General features: G+C 40.0%; 1 protein-coding gene across 6 annotated transcripts in view; it reads left to right on the top strand.

Annotated features, from left to right (window-relative positions):
• Nucleotides 1-22,728, top strand: part of MTMR1 (myotubularin related protein 1) — a 40,829-nt gene that overhangs the window by 15,958 nt on the left and 2,143 nt on the right. For all 6 annotated transcript variants that reach the window (XM_014601177.3, XM_014601165.3, XM_014601171.3 and 3 more), the window contains 8 exons: nucleotides 18-101; nucleotides 789-938; nucleotides 1,950-2,138; nucleotides 3,089-3,274; nucleotides 5,830-6,036; nucleotides 7,035-7,127; nucleotides 12,494-12,607; nucleotides 14,207-14,383. In XM_014601177.3, coding sequence (XP_014456663.2) covers nucleotides 18-101; nucleotides 789-938; nucleotides 1,950-2,138; nucleotides 3,089-3,274; nucleotides 5,830-6,036; nucleotides 7,035-7,127; nucleotides 12,494-12,607; nucleotides 14,207-14,383 — 1,200 coding nt within the window. The remainder of the gene's footprint in view (nucleotides 1-17; nucleotides 102-788; nucleotides 939-1,949; nucleotides 2,139-3,088; nucleotides 3,275-5,829; nucleotides 6,037-7,034; nucleotides 7,128-12,493; nucleotides 12,608-14,206; nucleotides 14,384-22,728) is intronic.

The raw sequence follows: 22,728 nt of genomic DNA, 5'->3' as shown, positions 1-22,728 counted from the left end.
GTCGCTGTTGTTTCCAGCCACTTTTTGCATTCAGCTATAAAGAAAAATTTCCTATCAATGGCTGGAAAGTTTATGATCCAATGGCAGAATATAAGAGGCAGGTAAGTTATCCAGATGTTAACTCCTTTATTTTTATTCTTATAATCTTTTAAACCTAATTTTTAAATTTTTCTTAGAAAATGTTGCAGACATATGGGCACCTGGGTACTTAAACTTAGTCTTTTGAATTCCTGTTTAACCGTCCAAAAGCTGATTTTGTTAGAGTGGCAAACACCCATAAACATTGAAATATGTAGTGTTAGAAATGTTAATTACTTGAACTATTTTTATTTACGTGTCTAAATACATATATGGAGTCTTAACTCTTCATAGCTGTTTCAGAAAACAAATACTAGTACACATATTTACTATTAAATAAGCACTAGTTATACAGATGCGTATGAGAGAAGTATAAGAGGGTCTGATATCAATCTCTGATTTTTTTGGAAGAAAATAACTTTTTTTTATTTCACACTAGTCTAATATTTACTTTAGTAATGACCCATATAATGATGACTGCTTTTTAAATGAACTGTGGGCCTTATTTAGCCATACTGTCCCACAATCTTAAAAAATATATATTGGAAAATACCTCGGTGCCTTTGAAGCAGTAAACTATGCAAAACAGCGTGCATAGCATTTCTCTTAAAGCATGTAATGATGCTTTTTTTTTTTTGTCGCCAAACAGAGACATGCAAAGATCTAGCATTTAAAAAAGAAAAATCTGAAAATATCTTGCTTCTGCACAGGGTTTGCCCAACGAGAGTTGGAAAATATCCAGAATTAACAGCACTTTTGAACTCTGTGATACTTATCCTGCCATCCTTGTTGTGCCAACCAGTGTGAAGGATGACGACCTCTCAAAAGTGGCAGCGTTTAGAACCAAAGGAAGAGTTCCAGTGAGTAAAACTTGTACAGTTAGACATGCGTTCACTCTGCATTTGTTACCTGGCTTATAGAAGTGAGCTGAGGTACCTTTAGGGTTTGTTTTTTTTAAAAGGCTTTTTAAGACAGTAATCGAGCTCTTTTCTAAAACAATAATCCAGCTCTTTCTTAAGTCACGTAAAATATGAAGGGATGCGTGAAAGTACAAGTGCTGGTTTTGGTGCTGCAAGGAAAAGGTTTTCTGTTTGGTTGGGGGGGGGTTGGTTTGTTTTTTGTTTTAATGTGGGAGGTTCTCCAGGGTGAGTTGAATCACCTTGTGGTTAATGAGCACCACTGCACTGTAGTACATTTGGGAATAGAAGTAATATGTTCTCCCCTTCTAGAATAGGGACACGTTTGGAGGTAGGATACGATGTGTGCTGTATTTCCCTAAGGCCAGGTGGTAGATTTCTAAGAGGCTGTTATTCATGGAGGAGACTTTATCCCTTTCAGATGCCCGTATTAAAATGGGAAGGAGATGTTTACAGAGAAAATGGCAATTGCACGAGGGGGAGAAAGGTTGGGAAATTTAACTTGATGTGCTGCAAGAAGTGAGTTGCAGTAGTTTTAGCTGGGGGCAGGATATCACAAGGTAGACCTGTATTTGAGTGCATAAATCTCCACATTCAAGTAGTTTCCCTTTCCAACCTTTAGAAAACCCTATTACTGTACTTAAAACACTTTACTATTTTAGTTAGAAGGTAAAAATTAAAACTGTTACTGAATGTACAAGGCATAAAATCATAGTTTAGATTCTAAACTTTAGAATTCATTTTGAGCTAACTGAATTTTGGAAGCAGTTATGACTTCAGTAGCATGTTATATATTTTTGATCCCGTGTATGGTATAAATTATTGTTACTGAAGATTTTATTTGTCATTTTACTGGGGAGTTGGACTGTGGGATTAGGCTGACTGAAAAGCTGCTCTCAGAACCCATGTTTTTCAGGTGGTACAGTGTCCTGACACCAACTCTTTTAAATCTAGGTGTTATCGTGGATTCATCCCGAGAGCCAGGCAACCATAACACGCTGCAGCCAGCCTCTGATAGGACCAAATGACAAACATTGCAAAGAAGATGAAAAATACTTACAAACCATAATGGATGCCAATGCCCAGTCGCACAAGCTTATCATCTTTGATGCCAGGCAAAATAGTGTTGCTGATGCAAACAAAGTAGGTGATGTAATGTAATACTAAAATTGTACTATTTCTGTCCTAGTGTGTAGAAGCCCTGGTCTTAGACTGGACTCCATTGTGCCTGACAGAGATTACATTGCTCCTGTATTAAAAAGTAGCGTATACTTCCAATGGATGATCATTTCTAGCAATAAAGCAATGCTTAGGGAAGCCCTTCAATATCAAAGCATTCAGTCAATTTAACTAATCCTTATGATACTCATAAGAGCTATTTCTATCCCCTGATCAAAAATGCCTCAACACAGAGGCAGAAAGGGTGAGTTGTTTGTAGTTGTACGAGTCATGGTTTGCACTTATCAATTTTCCAGCTCCCCGTCTTGTACTTGTACTGCAAGACCATCTGCTTGTCTAAATAACTACATCTTGCAGAAGTACTGGAATGCCTTTTGGCATGGGCCAGTTGAATCCAAAGCCATCTAAAATAGAAATTTTAGTCAGTGGTGTCAATAAAAGAAAGCTCAGGGAGTTGAAGAGATGGGTCAATACTTGTGCTGTGCAGGTGGAGCAGGGAGATATTTCAGTGGAGTCCATAACATCTGAAGATGCTGCAGTGGGTTTCTTATTTATTGGGCCTGCTGTAGTGTCAGCACACTGAACTAGAACAGAAACATGCTCTCGTTTGTTTGATAAACATTTGGAAAAAGGTTTTGTGTTTTGCGCAGGGTTCAGACTAGATAGATAGCAAGGATGCAAGAGGGGATTAAGGCAGGTCAGAAAGGAATTGGATGCAATAGGCCAAATGGAAGAACAGTAGTTTGTTAACAAGGTCTTGTTAACACCGGAAAACAGGTGTGTTTTTTGGGAGATGTAACATTGAGGTTGTTTTATTTTTAACTAGTTCCCATTTGTGCTAAGAAAAGCTTAAAACGTGGAAAAGTTGATAACGTTATACTAGACCCATGCACTTATTTATTTTTAAATGACAGGTAAAAGGTGGAGGCTATGAAAATGAAAGTTCCTATCCTAATGTTGAACTGGTTTTTTTGGAAATTCATAACATTCATGTGATGAGAGAATCACTGCGCAAACTGAAAGAAATAGTTTATCCTGCTATTGATGAGGCTCGGTGGTTGTCCAACATAGATTCAACACACTGGTTGGACTACATAAGGGTAAGATGCATGAGATGTGACGTCAATATGTTCTTGGCGTTTTAAAGCAGGATATGTGCGTTTCTGAGTACAGAATAAAAATATAATTTATTATTGAGTCTTTTATCATCGGCTAAAAAGTTTATTAACGCTTAGTTTTATTGTGAGTACAGATAGATATTGCATGTTTTGTATTTCATCTTGTAGGCATTGGGAAATACTGAGTTAAAGCTCAGTGAAGTGTAGGATCAAGGTTGTTGCTAGCCAGTGTTTATTTTTGCTCCTTAGCCAGGATACCAGGGTTATCCTTTCTTTTGGAAAACTGCAGTGAGAATTTCAAATTCTCCTTGGTCATCTGCCAGAGAGACATCATTTTGAACTATTGCAGCCATTCTTATTCTTCTACCCCGGTAATGCAGCATCAGCGTTTTTACTCTGGACATTCATTTATTTTCATGACCCAAACTCCAATTGGAAAACAACTGGACTGCAATTTACTTTTATTATTTAGCATGCTATTAAAATAACGCAAGATCATGTTAAACTTGACTACCTGTTTTAGCCAGCCTCTGCAAAGTTTGCTTTAAGAAGTTTCCTCCCACTTTGGTATCAAATACTGAAGAAATAGATTTTAAAGTGAAATTGGTTTCCGTGCAGTTTCAGCTCAGATGTCACTCATGCAAAGTATTTTTGATGTGCTTACCTGCATTACCCATTTTGGCCTAGCTCTGGTAGTGCTGCTTGTTAATTGCTGCAGAAGAGCCAGCAGAGGGAGCAAATACTTAGATTTCTCTGAAAAATCTATTAATTTGGGGGGAGCTTAATTTTTTGTCAGAACTGGAATATTTTAAACCAGATTTAAGTATTCAGAACCAGTAGCTTTTTCCATCCAAGTTTATCAATTCTTAAATATGACTGTCCATTTAAAAAAAAAAAAAAAAGATATTCATTTATAGGCCTAGTATTTGCATTTCACTCCTGCTTTTAATTCAGTGAGGCTTCTTTGTGATACTATGTCAGGCTTGGACTGTGAAATCTCTTGGTTTCATAGTTAAGGTTGGAGTAGCCTGAGACGTGAAGTCTGTCTGGATGCACCTTGTGGAGTGATTCTGACAGTTTCAGATGGTTTGGTATTGACAGCTCAAACTGTGACTTCATCTAGTGTTGTTTAGAAACTCTAGTATTAGGTACATTTAGAATTAGCTGGAAGGATTATTAACACACAAGTTATTCTATAAAATAAAAGTATTTGTTTTAGTTTCTTAGAAATATTCACAGATGAAAAGTTTGTCTGAAGTGGAACAAAATGCTTCACCTCCTTCCATTGAGTTGCTGAATTAATGTGTTAGCTGTCTTTTTTCCCCATTTTCTGTTCACTGCATGTATCTACTCTTTCCTCCTTCTGTAGTTTTTACACTAGTGATAGGTTGGCATCTGTATCATTATTAGTGATTTTTCTAGGACAGTATAGAGAATGCTGCTTTACTTATAAAGGAATCGCTTTTCCTGTTGCTATCATAAACCCAACAAAGAGATGTTTGCAATGCTTACATGTTTTCGGTGCAGTATACGTCGTCTGTGACTTACGCACATGAGTTTTACAGCTAACCAGCTCAAATTGCAGGCCCTGTAATTTCCTAATACAGGCTCTAACCTTATTTGCTAACAGTTCTCTCCTGGCATCCTTCAGTTTAACCGTAAAAGAGCAAATGCAATGAATCTTTGTCTCTAAAGCCTGAATGGCTTTCAAGGCTGAGCTTGTGAAAGCACAGCTGCTGCAACAGATACAGGCTTTCCTGTTTCCAAGAAATGTTTTAGCTTGCCTTGGAAAGGAAGGATGCCAAATGTCTCATGAGATCCCTTATTCTGATGTCAGTGGTCCTGCTTCCAGCTGTTTCTCATGTATATCTCAGTGCCACATGGAGTCACGTTACAGAGACACATCTGCGTAGGAGAAAAGATGACCTGAAGTTTAAACATGCAAAGAGCAGCCCAAACAACTTCCAAAGAGAAGGAGACTGTTGAAATCAACAGTGAGATTTCATGGGAATAAGAATTACTTGAGCGGCCACCATGTTTTGCCCCCTGACTTCTGAACCCAGACATTAATAGTAAAAATAAAGGCCCATTCCCAAGATGAACATAACATGTGCTCTGTCTACCAGTAAGTCAGTACAGGGAACTCAGAAGCCAGACAGCTCAACCCACGTGTACGTTTGGGTTGCCCAGAACTACTGTTTTGGCCTTGATTAGCTGGAAGTATTCTCCTTCTGCCCTGGCTCAAAACTAAATTCTGAGGAGGAGGAATAATAGTTCACGAGAGAACTGATTTTCTTGGAAAAAAAATTGAACTCTATTTGATAGTTTCCTGAATGGTCTGCACTGCCTTATTCATGTTTTCATTATAGTCCAGAATTTAGAGAGACTCTAATTTTAAGTTAAAATATTGCTTTGGTCGCACAGAAATGTGTGTTGCGTTCTTAGTTTACAATACGGTATTCTAGGACTGTGGAATAGGGCTTTGGGCTAAAGTCGTGTATAACATGCTACTTTTTTGGGTTTTTTGTTTTTAAAAGATGCTTCTTGCTGGAGCAGTCAGAATTGCTGATAAAATCGAATCTGGTAAAACATCGGTGGTGGTACACTGCAGTGATGGCTGGGATCGAACTGCCCAGCTGACTTCATTAGCCATGCTTATGTTGGACAGCTATTATCGAACTATCAAAGGATTTGAAACTCTTATAGAAAAAGAGTGGATAAGTTTTGGACATCGGTTTGCCATGGTAAGTTAAAAGAATTAATACAAAATAATCTCCTGCAGATCTTTTTATTTTTTTGCCACTTGACTTGTTGATGTTTTGCAGCATTTAGATTAATATTCCCTGTGCCTTGCTGTGTGCCAACAGTCTGAGCGGTCTCGGAGAAATCGGACCAATTCACCTCTAATAGAAAAAAAGCTGTACTTATGTGAAACGTTAATTTATTAACTTGTGCACAACATAATTTACAAGAAGGACAAATTTGAAGTCAGTAATAAAGGACAAATGTCTAGATATTACTGGAAGAGTAGAAGATTATGAAGCATGATGAAAGAACTTAGTGAAGAAATAATAAAAAGGGAAAATATTAGGGAAAGGATATGGCTATCACGTAGGTAAAAAATAAATAAATATTGGTACAGTCTTTGTCTTAAAGCAAGCATAGTGTATGTGCGCTAGCACATAGTGTGTGTATGAACTAGCAAAGAGGTAAATTATAAAACCTTGTGCAGCATACATGACCTCTGTAGGCTTAGGTGCAATAACATGTGGGTATGGAGAATAATCCTAGTTTCAGTACAGTCTCAGTAACTGTTGCAGGTAGTTTATCCAGTATGATAAAATGCCAGATTCACTGAATCCGTACTTGTGTGGAAGTGAGGTGGGGAACATGGATTCCCAACTATTTATTCTGTTCATATAAGCAAGGCAGCAGTCCTTATGTGGAAACTCTGAATTGACAAGGGAATTTTGGGGCTTAGTCAGTGTTCATCTTATTTTTAAGGTGAGCGTTTTAAATTGTGTTCATGTGGTTGGCATTCCTGTCTCCTAGAAGGCAGGATCACAAACATGAATCAAGTCAGGATTTGGGGGGAGTGGAAAGATGGAATTTGTCACCAGGTGAACTGTATTTGTCACATTCTTCTGAGAGCTGACCTCAGTTGACTCTTTGGTATTAATGGTGTGGGTGCTGCTTTGGATGGATGCAATTGAAATGAAACGTTGCTCATTCTGACTTTCAGCGAGTAGGCCATGGAGATGATGATCATGCTGGTGCTGACAGATCTCCCATTTTCCTTCAGTTCATTGATTGTGTTTGGCAAATGACAAGGCAGGTAAGAAATCCTGGCAGTGCATTTATATTGATATCTTCAGCTTTTATACTGGAAATGTAATCCATGTGGAAGGTCATATTTCCTTTAAATTAGTATAATAATGTATTTTGATTGAGAAATTTAATACATTATTAAATGCATAATTACTGCATCTCTTTTACCCAGCGTGATGAGCAATGAAGTACTAGCATGAGGCCAATAAGTAGGCATCTCTCGTTTGGAGTAGACTGACTTGCATTTCTGCATGTTGAAGTATGAAATTATCTCAAAACATTTTTACACTTAAAATTTGCGTGATCTGATTTTTTTGCTCTTTTAAACCTATGCTCTTTAGGGCTTTTTTTTTCTTTTTTTTTTTTTTCAATAGAAACTCAAGTGACCTTGGTGTACTGGGCAAAGTATAGCAAAGGAAGCATTCAGTTTTAGTATGCCTAGATACCTTCTTTTTTTTTTAATTTCATGATGTTTCAGTCATGAACATGGAGCATATTCCAGTCCTGGTCATTTTTTAAAGGTTTCTTTATACGTTCGTGGGTGTCATAGTTTCAAAAACTTTTTATTTAAACCAATTGCTTTCGATGTTATGAAAATCTTTTGCGGGGCCTGGTATAAAGTCCACTGCAGACTTTTCCAGTCTTTGTATGCATGTGTATTTCAGTGTCGACATGCTGTTCAGTACAGCCAAAAACATTTTAAAAAATCTGTTTCTGAGAGAAGTCTCTGTTACTGAGAATAGTAACTAGCTGCCCAGAAGAGAAACAGTTATAAACATCTGGAAGGATCAAAAATCCATTAGAGAGCAATTTAATTCAGAACAGCCTCCTTCTGTTTTTGTGATCTCCCTTCCCTCCTCCTACTTCTTGCCTTATAAACTGTTTAGTTCCCTGCTAGTAAAAGAAGGATGAAACATTTTGCTGATGCCACATCTGTGCAAAATCTGGATCCAAATAGTGTTCTGAAATTCATAAATAGGAATGGCATTGAGAAACTGTAAGGCTCTAATGGGAAGGAAATGAACACGTCGTCTTAAGATGATCTTATCCACTTATTTTTCCTTGTTTTAACTCACTTCTGCATGTTTTAAGTCAAGGCAGCCATGTTATGGATTTGGGGACAACTATGGTCCTATTTTAGCTATATGTAGGTAAGTAGCTTATAAAATGAGCTGACCTAAGATCCATATTAGACAAATGTGGAATAGTCCAGAACTACATCATGTGATAAGTGTTTGTAAAGGCTGTAGGAAAGGTTTTCTTTTTGTCAAAATGTTTCACTTTCTGAGAACATAGGTTCAGTAAAATGAAAAATCTTCCAATTGGCCGTGAAAATTTAAAATCCTGGAGAACATTTTCAAAATTACAAACCTCAATCTTCAGCAACTTTGTATTTTTCCAAATTTTCCAAGCCTTGATAGTACTTGGACAATAAGGAAAACTTGAGAGAAATGATGTGATGCTGGGCCTTAGAAAAGAATAGATGCTTTAAGTGGTTTCTTTATTAATAAATTATGATACTAGCGACTGATGAACTTAAAACCAGGAAAGCCTATGTGCAGCTGGTTGTAGTTCAAGGGAGATCAACACTGTCCCTTAAATCTTCTTGGGATTATTACACTTCAAGCAATATCTTGCCACATCTAATATTCATCATCTTAGATATAAGCAAAATATGTTCAATTGGGCATGAAGTTAATGTCACTCTATCTGGTAACAGCCAGGACTTGTCCCTAGGCAGAGATGTACATGTCATTAGTTACAACAGTGTGCTCTCCTGGGGTGCTAGTACTCATGCACGTTGACTTAGTCCACTTCCATGAGTGTGAGAGCCATATCGACAAGCGTTGCAGTTTAAAGTATTATTGTAGCAGGGTAGTCCTGTTAAATTACAAGATTCAGCAGGAAACTTTTATTACTGTTCTGAGCCAAATTCAGCTTGGCAGCATCAGTCGTCTTCAACTGACAATCTCTCTGTAGTTGTCTTCAAATGACCAAAATGACCTCCATGACCAAAATAAGCCTAATATCACAGGTGACAGCTTTTAATGCAGGGGTGGGCAAAATACAGCCCACAGGCTGGATCTGACCCATGGAGGGGCTTTGTCCAGTCTGTGGCAGGTCCCTTGATACTGCCTGGCCCAGGTGCTGCTCGGCCTGGCGCATCCTGCTATCCCGAGCATGCATCGGGGCTGGGGTGGCTCCTTCCAGGTGCCGCCGCCGCTGGCCCCAGCCCTGCGGTACTAGTGGGGACCTGCACACGCAGCCCTGACACGGTGTGTCCAGGCTTGACAGCAGCAGTGACACTGGGCAGAAACTGTTGCTCAGCATGGGGGAAAAGTGGCCTCTCCCCATTGCTGCTGTTGGGAAGGTCTTGCTGCAGGTGCCCAGAGCCTATGCCACGCCAGGCTGCCTTGTGTCTCTGTCACTGCCACCTTTGGGCTGCCTGCGGCTGCCCTGAACTATCACTGATGCTCTTCAGGGCAGCCCAGAGGCGGTGATGATGGAGATGCAAGCAACCTGGTGCGATGCAGGCTCCCGGCAACTGCAGTGAGAACTGCCTGGCAGCAGCGATGGGGAGGGGCTGCTTTTCCTCTGCATCGAGCAACAGTTTCTGCCCGGTGCCACCGTGGCTGCCACTGCTGAGCCTGGACAGGTGAGTCCGGAGCAGGTGCAGGGTGCACCAAGTCGGGGCTGTGCACACAGATTCCTGCTGTGTGCCCATTTTCTATGATTCTGCGGTCCCTCACCCCTGCTGTGTGCTCATTGCTATCATGCAATCTTGTCTGCATACACAATGCGAATGTATACAAATCAGGGCAAAAATATATATATTTTTAAAATAAAATATATTGTTGTAGATGTTTGATTTTCAGTATGAAAGGTTAGGGGTGGGACTTCCAGTCCCAAGATGCTGACCAGGGGTTGGGGTGCTTATCAAGGTGCAGGGCCACCCTTGCGGCCCTCAGCAGCTCGCCAAAACCTACTAAGCGTCCCTCCAGCCAAAATAGTTGCCCACCCTTCTTTTAAGAATGTATATTTACTCGTTATTGGATTGGGAGAAAATGAAAGTTTCATATGTGAGTTTTTGTTCCATCTAAATCCTCGAATAGATGCTAATGTGCTTGGAACCTGAGAGGAAAAACATTTTAGGTCAGTGATTATTTTTTCAGCTCTAGTAATAGTATCCTTATAGTCTAGATCAGTGATTCTCAACCAGGGTGCTGGGGTACCTTGGGGTGCTGCCAGATCCTTTGAAGGCTGCCGAGAGGTGTGAGGAGATAAACCAGGCTTAGGACTCTCCAGGTTGTTAAGACCCAGGGAGACAAAGCCTTGGCGGGGATCATCTAGTTGGGGATGGTCCTCCTTTGAGCAGGGGGCTGGACTAGATGTGACCTCCTGAGGTCCCCTCCAGCCCTCATTGTCTATGATCCCCCACCCCTGCTGCCTAGCCCTTGTCTAGGAAGGGAAATACTGTAATACTTAAATTAATTTTTTTAATTGAGTGCCACTCAGTTCACAAAAGTTATAGAGGGGTGCCTTAAGCCCAGTGAAGGTTACCTCGGGTTCAAAAAGGTTGAGAACCGCTGGTCTAGGTGCACCATTTTTCCAGAAAAATAACTGTTATATCTAAAGATAAGGTTTTGATACGCTGGTGTATGGGATTTGGAATGTGCTCCAGAGGATCGGACTAGCTGCCATGTCAGTGTTCATCTGATTAATGCAGGCCCAGCACAGCGTCAAACCCAGATGGGACGAGCGCTCGTTAAATGAAAGAGAATCCCTTCAGGAGAGGCTCTTACAGATAATTTCCAAATTGCACTTTGAACCTTTGCCACATCAGTTTTGATCTTCTGTGTCAGATTGCTACTGTGCAAAGGTGGAGACTGAGTGAGTTCAAGGATCTAGTGGATTTTTTCTACATGCAGGTTTTTTGTCATGATTTTGAATCTAACTATATTGTGAACACGGATACTTGGGAAAAGGGTTGACATTGAATCTCTTCCGAGGCCATTTCTTAAACAGAGAAAGCCCTTTATTTATTTATTTTTTATAAACAAATATTCCGTGTCATCCAACTCCTTAACTTCAATACAAGTAACATTTGCCCTTCATAAATTGTAGATAAGACTGAAAAAGACTTTCTGGGTCACTTAGTTCATCCTCAGGCAGGATTGCTGGGTTAGTCCTCTAAGCAACAGTTAAGTGTTTCATTTAAACCCTCTCTCAAGGCACTCTGAGCAGAGGTGTAAAACCTTCTCCTTAGGCACATAAAGGACAAAGAACATGAAATGTTGATTTCTCCATGTCAAATATTCATACTTACCTACAGAAGATTAATTCATTACCAGTCTGTACAGTTGATGTTTAGACCTCTGCAAAAACTTCTCATTATGGAAGTGCTGCAGTTTTTGGTAGAAGAATGCCTTTGTATTTTGAGTCTATCACCATACTAATTAGATGCAGAGTTATTTTTCCTTCTGGAAGTGGCATTGGTAGACAGTCTAGTACAATATGACTTGGTTATTGATGGAGAACCCTTCCTCACTTGAATGGGTAACAGGACTTGCAGTTTAACTTGCTTCTTTCAATTTTCAGAGCTCCTAAACTTGCAGGTATGTCTTGGATTTCACTTCTATAAATGTCACATTTTCTACAAATTTACCAATATTTTGTCTCTGGTACTTTAAAACCTCCATGAATAAAATACATAATGGTGAACGGTGACAATGCTTCTTTCATTTCAGATGTAAGGGATTTACTTTCTAAATGAAATAGAAGAAGGATTAAAGGATTATTGTACATAGTTGATGATAAAACTCAAGGGGAGAAATGGGGAAAAATGTGAATTGGTTTGGTGGAAAGAAAGAAGTGTTTAAGTATATATTAAACACATCACGTGTGCAATAATCTTCACTATCTTATTCATTACATATTAGCTTAGAAAATAAAACCCTTAATGCTTAACTCTTAAACTTTTTTTTTTAAGAGCATGTCCTTTAACAAAGAAATAATACCTCTCGAGGAAATGTTGTTTGTGGGTTAGAACAGGATGCTCCCAGGCAGGGCTTGGATCCATTGCCGTGTGTCAGGGAACGGTTAACTTAGGAGTTTATTTACTGATCTGCGTCTGTTTTCTTTGCATGCCGGATATAATGCTTGGTTCTCAAGCTAAAGTATGCAACTCTTCAGATGAAAAGTGTGAAGTACAATAATATTGAAACTGCTAAGCATTTGTTATGATACTCTGTAGACACAAAACACAGTTTTTAAAAATTCTTCTCATATCTTTTTAGTTATTACACAAGGAAGTTTTTCTTTATTTTGCACACTGAAGTCTTAATATTTTAACAATCTATTTTTTTTTTCCAGTTTCCTGCAGCTTTTGAATTCAATGAACTTTTTTTGGTCACCATTTTGGATCATCTTTATAGCTGCCTCTTTGGGACTTTTTTATTCAACTGTGAACAAGAGCGCGTGAAAGAAGTAAGTGGTATGCTGCTTCACATTTGACATGTTGTTTTTATGCAGACATGCTTTGACCGTGAGATAGAAGAAGCATTTTGAGCATTTGTGTGAAGCATTATCTTGTCATCTGAGTCACAAGAGGTGGTCTGGGGAAAAAAAAATAAGTATAGCCATATGAGAAATATGTACTATATCCCCTGATCACACTGAGGGCTGCTTAGCCACATGCCACATCATCATTTGTTGAAAGAAAATGTTTCCCTCTCTTTTTTTTAGGTACCACAACTTCCACCGTTTCAGAGGCTGTTAACTAATGTTCTAGATAGTGTCCCATTCAGAGCACCCACCCCAAAATACCCCAAGCATAGCCCTTTACCAACACAGTTTTGATCATCTCTAGCAGAGCTCTCTACCTGTTATGCTTTTTCCAGTGCAGTACCTACTGGGGCATAATTTGAAGCAGAAATTGAGCATGGATGATCAAATGTAGAATTGCAAGATGGGAGAGATTTCTTTATATAATAGTGACGTTAGCACTATCAGTACTTCTGTGGAGCAATTTGAGACTAAATAAAGTGTGCCATAGAAGGTGGAAAGTATTCTTAGTAAAACTCAAAATAACTGTCCATTAGTATATATAGCTTTGTTTTTTCTGGTTTGACTGACTGGTGTAGTAGAAAAATTTGCATGTGTATACCACAAGATGGAGCTAAATAATATATTCTTGGCAAATAAATGGTTATCAGACAGCTTGCTTTCACAAATGAAAAATCTGATGCAGCTCCCTTTCTAAAAAAAAAATGCAATTTAAGACACAACTGTAGTGGAAACAGCTGCTTTATAGCACTGAAGGAATGTAAAATGGCACTGGAAAGCTGATAAGAATTCCAATTTTGAAACTTAAATGGAATTGCTTTATTCATGTATTTTGTTACATAGGTTTGAAAATACAAACAAAGCTAAAGGTGGACAATTAAAAGCACGCCATTTAGACGGATCTAAGCAAACAGTGGAAAAAATATTGTTTTGGTTATTGCAAACTATCTAAAAATTAGCAAAAATACAATAATTTTTTTGTTATATTTTGGGTTGGCCAGTGGTTAGATCTGGATGTAACTGGCTATAGATACTGCTCCAGTATAGAGGTGAGGAGGATGTTTTTTACCCTCTCTTCCTCAAGTGTTATAGGTAGTGCAACAGCTTTCCAGTCACAACTAAATAACCAAATCAAATACACTTGAACTTCCATCCTGTTCCTGACTGACCTTAAGGGAATAGATATTCCAGCAACTTTGGATACCACAGATATTGAAAAGCTCTGAACACTTGGTTTATTGTAGTAAATAGGTAGCTACTGTGCTTCCTTGTTAAATTACTGCACTAAATGGTGTGAATTTTTTTATTTTTTCTCTTCCCATGATCACAGATGGAAAATATATTTCAGAGTTGTAAAACCATGACAAATTCAATGCGTGTCCTAACATAGGTGTAATGTATTGAATAATTAATAGAGCAAAAGAATAGTTTCAACTGTTCAACCGTACTTTCAACTGTTGTGCAAAAATGTAAAGATTTTGAAATGCATATCCTAAAATACCACTCTTTGTATTTACTCAGGAAATAAGCACAAAGACTGTATCGTTATGGTCCTATGTTAATAGTCAACTAGATGAATTTACAAACCCTTTCTATGTAAACTATGAACACCATGTCCTGTATCCAGTTGCCAGTCTGAACCACTTGGAGTTATGGGTAAACTATTATGTCAGATGGAATCCACGAATGCGGCCACAGGTACGGGTTGTCTGCGTTTGGTTTTTGTTTCTAATTAGCTACTTATGTCTGTCAGTAAAAATAAACGGAACCAACAGACTTTGCCTTTGTTTTGTCCAAATATGTAAGTAAACTATTCCATTAAACTCCTCCGTGTGGAAAAGTTCTCCAAACATTTAGAATGATAAAAAGAGGTGATGCTCTAAAACAAGAGCTGGTGATGTGCTAAAATCGTACCATAATGTTGTCTTCATTAAAGTTGCAAACAAGGAATGTATGAAAGAAAAGTACTCAAAGTGTTCTTATTCTACTCTGGTTGTGAAAGACAAGAGATTAACACTGTTATCAGCACAACACTTTTATAAACCAGGAACAGGCAATATCCATTTATTGACACTTCCTCAACCCTGTTGTGGGGGGATCGCCTTTACAGGTGAGCATTACTGTTCAGTCTCTGCTCATTCAGCTTTTCCCACTTGCTGAGCCTGCTGAAATAATGTAAATTGTAATAGTAATTTCTGTTGAAACTGGACTGACTTCAGTTAGTTTCAAGGACTGTCTTAACTTTCTGTAAGCTGATAACAATTTTTAGCTGTCCTTCAGCTGTTCGATGACAATCAATTTGGATATAAGTTACCTCCCTAGAAATGAAAAGTTTTACGTACATGCTGTTTGATTCATCCAGTATTCGGTTTTTTCTGTAATGGATTTGGGAGTACTTGAATGAACATCTTGCAACACTAATATGGTCTCTGCTTCCTAACTGTGAACCTCCAAGGGGAGGGAACACTTCATTTGTGTCACAGCCATAATCTGCCTGAAGGTGCGACACGTTTCTTGTTAATGTAACACCCTAAGGTATTCCCAAACACGTTTGGTAAGTTATCGGTGTTAACGGTATTGCTTGCAAGCATCTTTCTTCTCCTAGCAGCTGGAAGGAAGAGTGAGTTTTGTAGGACGCCCGTTACCCAGAGGCTGTTGTGAAAGATGAGCTCTTAAGTGAGTTCCAGGGACAACCTTCATTGATGGAAATCCAGGCACCCTGGCCCTTTGCCTCAGCTGGGGGTACCTGGACTACTGGATTTCTCACCTGGACGCTTTGTCCTTCTTCTCAGTTGTTATACCTGCGTTTTAGGAGGCTTAGGGCCTAAGCTGTCATTTGTCTATTAAATTTATCAAATCCTAGAATAAGAAGGATTTTAATCTTTTGTGGAGCTCTCTTTGGTTTATCTAACAGTGCACATCCCTTGAGAGAGCAGATTTTGCACTCTGTTTGAGCAGCCAGTTAATACATTTTAGAGTAATTAAGGTTGGCCTACAAGCATATCAGCTCATTGTACTTGTTGAAATAAGGCCTACAGGTACCAATCACAGATGAGAAGTTGGATGAGCTACAGGCTCCAAGAACATGCAGAAAGGTGGTCCCTGTCCCAAAGAGGTTGGAACATGAAGAAGGGGGTTGAAGTAAAAAAAAAAAATTATCATACAGTCAATAATAGGGTACCAGTAACCAGATTATCAGACAGTTAGAATGGTTTCTGCTTCCTGACTGGCTACAGTTACCTGAGAGTACTTTTGCGGGCATCTTGGTTTAAACCAGGGACCTCAAGCTCACCTGTGCCTCCAGGCCAGCTCCATGCCGCAGGGAGCCTCCCAGGCTGGATCCGGACCTGGTAGCAGAGCAGGGTGAGGGTTAATGTCACTGCTGCTTGTCCCCTCTCTGCTGCTGACGCATGTGCCCACTGGGGCTTTGGTGCTAGACCCCTCCCTGAATCCGCAGCTCCCACTGGAGCCCCACACACTGTCTGTCTGACACCTCTGGCTGAAGTGAATGGTAACAGAATCAGCACAGCTGTCTGCAGGAAGATGTACCTGATCAGCAAAACCAGCATGATTTTTGAGTCCTTCCCAGGTCTAAAGCTCTATTTTATCAAAGGCAAGCAAATCTGAGGGCTGCAGTAGTTGCCATAGCATCAACAATATTGCTGCTAAAGAACTGCGGCTGCTAACTGAATATTGGCTCAAGTTTGTAATTTCCCTCCTATTCCAGTGCTGCCCTGCGTGCCAAACATCTTGAGATTTCATTTGATTTGGATATAATGCCCAGAAGCTTATTGCCAAAACCCCGTGTAGTTTCCAGCGTCGTTATCAAAGCCCACACCCCTGCAACTCCTCAGACTAGCAATTCAGCAAGTTCACCTTCTCTATATTTGTACTGTCTAGTTTCAGATCCTGCTAGCCTGTGCAGCGTCAGTTGGAAGCACCATTACCATTTTTATTCAACAGATCTTTCAGATTCAGAGAAAAAAAGTTCTTGGGTAATCAGTGACTATATTAAAAGAATGGGCCTTTCAACATACTGATAAAAATCGCTTTGCTTTGCAGCTTTTAATGTGATCCCTTTTCTTTGTCTTGCTTTGTGCTGGAATAAAGGAAAATAAAATATTTAACAGAAAGCCCTCTGAGGAGCAGAAGTACAAGGCAACTTCACACGCTGCTTTATCAAGCTGCAAAAAAACAAAAATACAAAACCCCCAAAAACCTTCTCTAGGCTACTGGGAGACACTTGTAGTTTCCTGAAAGTCCACTGAAAAGAGAAATGATCCAATACATGGATTTAATTGAGGATTAAGGCCAGCCCTTTAGTGTGGGGTGAGGGTAGGTATTTGAACCCAATCTGAACTAATCTGCTTTGCTGATGGGAGGAGAGCCTCACAGGAACAAAAAGGCAGCGTCTAAATTCGGTCAGTATGTTGCTTCTCTATCTTTTAGCTTTCTGAATCATGGGGGCTTGTTTTTTTTAAATAGGCCCAATGGTGTTAAGCACCCATGTCTGACTTTTAATGAGAATTAGCAACCCAACTCCCTTGAAAATCACAGCCTGACTCTTAACACAAGATACTATCATTTTATAAGCATTATCTTTTTGCTCCGCTCTGCTCACTCTCTGGGCATATCTGCTTTTCTCTGCTTGGATCTACCAGGATTCCTGCAAGTCTGAATGCATTGCAGGACGATGCGTGTCGAGAAACCACAATTCACCAGGCTATTTAGAGTCAATAGAGATGCTTATGTTCTGTGAAGAAGAGACTGCTTTAACAATAGGCAGTGGCTCAGTGCATCATGGATTTGGGAAAGGCTGGATTGATGGTTTTATTGTTGGTATTCTAGTACTCCCAAGGACTCCGGTTTCAGGATTATGACCCTATTGTATTGTATTCAGGTGATGGTCTGTCAACTTCTCTTTCCTGCCTGGTGCAGGGGGCTGGATCTGATGATGATCTTTTGAGGTCCCTTCCAGCCTTACAATCTATGAATCTTTGAAGCTGGGAGTGCACTGCAGGTGGAGGATAAAAGCACCAGGGGGAAGAAATGTTTTGCTGGGATCCACCTCAGTACCACATACTCCTTGTACTTCGCTATCCCTAGTGGATCAGGCAGGTTTTAGGACCGTACTGCTGATCTCAGAACACTGCATCTACTTATGAAAAGACTTGCATTATCCGTGCCATGCTTTCATCCTGGAATTGTAAAAATGCATGTTTGTTCTTGCTAGATACATTTTCAGGACTCTGCTTTCCAGGCTGATCTGCTACCTTTCATGTCCAGTCTAGAGTGGATGTGACAATACAGCTTTTTGGCAGGAGCTTTTGGAGTTCTTCAAGTGTTATCAGGTCTCTTGTTTTCCTTATTCTGTAGCACTTGAGCCAGGTAGCCTCTGCTTTAGCTTGCCTGATGGAGAATTTGTGGCATTTAGACGTCTGTAAGCATCCTTTGGGATCTTTTTTGGAACACACGACAAATCCTTCCAACCAACCTTTCCTCCTGGAGCATGGCTTCTGCAAACATCGTATTTTGAAACTTCGTCCATGTTGTCTGCAGGTCATGATTTAAAGCCTTTGAGCTGAAAGCCTTAGTGCCGTGTAGAAAAGACGACAAGAATTCCAGTATTTGCTTGGCTCTGTACCCAGCAGAAGACGGCATGCTCTTTTGCTGACCTAAGGAGCTTTGTATTAAAGGCAAAGCCTATAGTTAGGATTGCCCAACACTTCCGTTGTATGACCCTATTTCAGTTCCTGTATACTTTTATCAGAGTTCAGATGTTTGGGCTGAAATGTTGATGTGCTGTCTGAATTTTTTCTCTATGCAGTCCTTTTGTCTGTGCAGTCTTAAGATGCCTCACTTATGCTTTGTATGTCTTAGCTCTGTCACCACATACTGTTATTTCCCACCCCAGCCCTGCCCCATTCAGTGCACAGCATGGCAACTGGGGATAACCTGCCTGTGCAGCAGACAAGTGTCTTGTCCATAAGATTTGTGCCTTCTTTTTGCAGAACTTGAGAAGTACGCAGTGAATGAGACGGGGGATTTTAGAAGCAGCAGCTCTGGTCTTAAAATAGTTCGGGTGGTTAAATGTTGCCTTGATTCCATCCCTGTCTCTTCCGTAGAGATCCTCTGTGGGGCTGGACAAATCACCCAAGTTCACACTTTGCCCGCTGGGCGTGAAAAGTGGGTGCTCCTCTTCTTACAGGGGCCCGTGGATTTACACCTGTGTAGGTGTCGCGTCTGTATCCGATCCTGTTCCCCACCACCTACGAGAGAGGTGCAGAAATAGCAGCCTTCTGCCTGCAGCTGCCCTGGACACGTGCTTGCCTGCCTGCCGCTCCGGATCACCGGGGTCATTTACATTGTTTTGAGCACTGATGTGAGTTGCACAGAGTGAACGTGTCCTGTGCCCAGGGCCTTAGCCTTGACTGAGTTCCCATTCCTTCTTTTCTTTATGCTTGCTCTATTCCCTTAAACTCACTACTCTTTCTTGGGCATTGTCATCCATAGCTTTTTAAACTACCCAGTACTTTGCAGTATACATATGCCAGTTCACACAATAAGATTCCTATTCTTCAGTTCCTAGTAACTGCTTTTCATGATGGTCTTTAGTTTAGCTGGCCTTTCAGTGGCATGCCTTTATAATAGGTACTTAAGTGTTGATTGCTATTGAAAAATACTGCTCTCGTCATGGGAGATGGACTTTCCATGTAAGTACATTGTTAACAAGGGTTTTAAAAGCAGCTCTGTTAGACTTCCAGCTCTTCGTAAAGAGGAACAAATAACTCCACTGAAAGACATTGTCTTTTTTGCAGCACAAAGAGTATGTTTTTGAAAAAACGGCTTGACAAAGTCTAGATCAAGCAATGAATTTAAAATAGTCATTTTTCTCTGCAGCCTTTCTTCCCTGTTGCTAAAATAGATAACATATACCCCCAGAACAAGACGAAATGTATTCACTGCTGAACAATTTTCAAGTGAATGACTGTCCTTGAGCTAGTACAGTAATACACAGTAGATATCCATCCAATTAAGAATTGGCAGTACTGTAAGTGAGTAGCTATTATGATTTCTTTTATATCTAGCTTGGGTGTTTACCAATTTTGTTATCCAAACCTACTTCACAATACAGGGTTGAAAAATGAAAATCAATAAAGAAGATGGACAAGTGTAATTTATGGATACCAGTTTGACTTTTCGCAGAAACAGAGCATGCGCTCTCTCACGTGTGCTCGCGTGCCCTCTCTCTCTCTCCGTCTCTCCAAGCTTGTTTTAATGCCTAAATGGCTGCTCCCATTAGTTGCACTGTCCTTGTTAAAGCCTTTTTAGTTGGGGTGTAGATAATGTGGCAAGAAAGAACTGCTTCACATTGCAGACTGATTTCCGTTACATTTTGTGGTGGTGTTCCACCAGGGGGTTTTTTTGTTGCTGCGGGCAGTATAGTTTACTTGCAGCTGGTACCTGCCGTGCCTTCTACCTTTGGGAAAACGCAACATCTGAGGGGGTGAGTGCATGGAGGAGGGGCAGTGGGAGTCCCATGGCCAAGGGGATGCCGTTCTCAATGCCAAGACATTATAGCATGTGTCTACAAACAATTGTAGCCAATTTCTGAGGCGCAGGATGATTTGGGAGATTCCCTGGACCACTTTTTATGGAGGCTGATGCTCAAGCAGGGTCTAAGGGCCAGAATCTGTGGTGCCGTGGCAATATATACGTACCCCCACTGAGTACCTGGCCCTATGTCTCCACTGCTCAGCACTGCTGGCAAACCCCCGAACATGGCTTTACTCAGCTTAACCCTGAAATAACTGGGAAGGTGTCAGGTTTTTGTTTTTGCGGGGGGGGTTTCGGGGGGGGGGGGTTATGAATTTCTAACCTGCTTTTAATTGGAGTACAGAATAATTAGTGAAATCTGCTTTTATTTCTCATAAATAGTCAAATGAAAATAATTCTTTGATTTGTTTAACACACTGAAGTGTGCTAATATGTATTACGGTAACCTTGGTATCTTTTAATTTCACGTTCTGTAAAATATTTTGATAAATAATGGAAGCAAAATGGGGAGTGATTGTTTTTCATCACTTGAGGTATTTATTGGTGCTAATGGCTTAGATGTACCTGAAGCTTAATTAATATTAAAAAATGCTGACAGACCTGGTGAGAAATGAGCTAATCAATTTTCCAGTTATGCTAGTGCAATCGTGATTTTTTTGTGTGTGTGTGTGAAACTATTAGCTTGGACATCATTTTGACTAATGTTTTAATACACCTCTTAGTTTCTTTCCACGTAGGCACCTAAAATACAGCAGAGATGGCTGCATGTCTGGAGAGTAGATGGAAATAGTTGGGAAGTGATACCAGTTGCCAAGTGTTGCCTAGCAGCACAGCTTAGGTGCTGCACAGGGATGCTGGTGTTGCAAATAGAAGGATGCACACCTCCTTCAGAAATCCAGCATGGAGACAGTGGAGCAAGAGCTCAAAAATGGCTCGAACGGGAGTCATGGAGGGGCCCAGGATTCCTCTCCATGTTTCCATTCCTCCCTCTTGAGAAGCAGGCTGAAAGGGTAGAAAGCTTTGTCTGCTGCTGCCACACTCTTTGGTGACAGCATGGTTATGTCATCAACTTGATTTTTCTAACCAGAACATAAGGGGAGATTTATGTGGAGACTGCATGTTTGTGCTGTGAGAATAGATATCTAGACCTGATACGATTGCCTGCTTTTTGCATCTCCTTCCTGCTTCCGCTCCCCCCAGCGGTGGCATCCTCCTGTTCCTTGCAAAGCTCTGACGATTCCCTTCCCTCTTAGCCTGAGCACCTAGAGACTGGAAAGGGAACCCAGATCACATGCATGCCCGTACAAGCATTATTTCTAGATTATTGGGCCACACTTCTCTCCAAAGGCTACTTATTTATAAGAGGGGACACTGGCCTAGTCTTTTTGCACCGATATATATATATATATATATATATATATATATATATATATATATATATATATATATATATATATATATATATATATATATATATAAACAGTAGGGGCATAATTTTATAGTATTAGCTCTAAGTAGTTACACAAGCAAGATATAATGAGAAATCCAAGCAATGATCAGAAATACCTAGCAATGGGCCTTTGGGAAATTGCATGTGAAGTCTGTGTCTTTGTCACAGCAGATGACTTCTTTTTTCATTCCCCTCCCCAAAGGTACAGCACGCTCCGCAGTCCTCTTCTGTCTGCATGGTTTTTCCAGAACTCTTTGTTTTAAATGTAGGGTTTGATATGCAGCCTTGGGTTTGTTTGTTTTTCCATCCAGCACTGTCAAGTGAAAGTTGTTTGTCTTCTGAAGATTGAATTTGCTGCAGTAATTCTCTTAAAATGAAAATTTTATAGTGACAAAATCCCTGCATATTTTGGAAATAAGTGACATGACAAGCTTAAGGGTCCACAGGTATAAAGTAACATCTTCATACCAGTGAAATCACGTATACTATGCTGCTTTCCAGTTTTAGTTATAAAAATATTATATGCGTTCTGGTGTGATTCCGGAAACTCTGCTTTGCTTTGTTTTCTACTGCCACAATATAACTCTTAACATGGCTTACATTTAAAAAAATTAGTTATTGTCAAATAAATCTTTCTGAAAACACTCAGTAAAAGTTCTGCATAAATAGCTCACCTTTTTTTCCCTTCTCCACTTGATGGGATTGGATTCATGAATGAGTCTGCAAAGAGCTTAATGTATTAAGTCCTTCTCCATAGTTTTATTATTGATATATCGCCATAAGTCTGTATGCTGCAATGATGTATGTGAAGCGACAAGGAACTGTACAATTTACATCGTAAAGTAATGCATATTTACAGTATAATGCAGTGTGCTACAACGTATATAGCCACCCTTTGCGAGGTTTAGGCACAGCATACATTTATTATGCTTTCTGTAAGTGGCATCCAACGTTTCTCATTGTGAGACCCTCTTCAGCTGATTATTGCTTTACCAAACTTTGACTCTCGACTAAAACGTTCCATACCAGGTGTCTG

The sequence above is a fragment of the Alligator mississippiensis genome, chromosome 8 (assembly GCF_030867095.1).
Source record: "Alligator mississippiensis isolate rAllMis1 chromosome 8, rAllMis1, whole genome shotgun sequence".
NCBI lineage: Eukaryota > Metazoa > Chordata > Crocodylia > Alligatoridae > Alligator > Alligator mississippiensis.
Note: the sequence above shows the minus strand (reverse complement) of the source record. Positions and strands in the feature narration are given on the sequence as shown.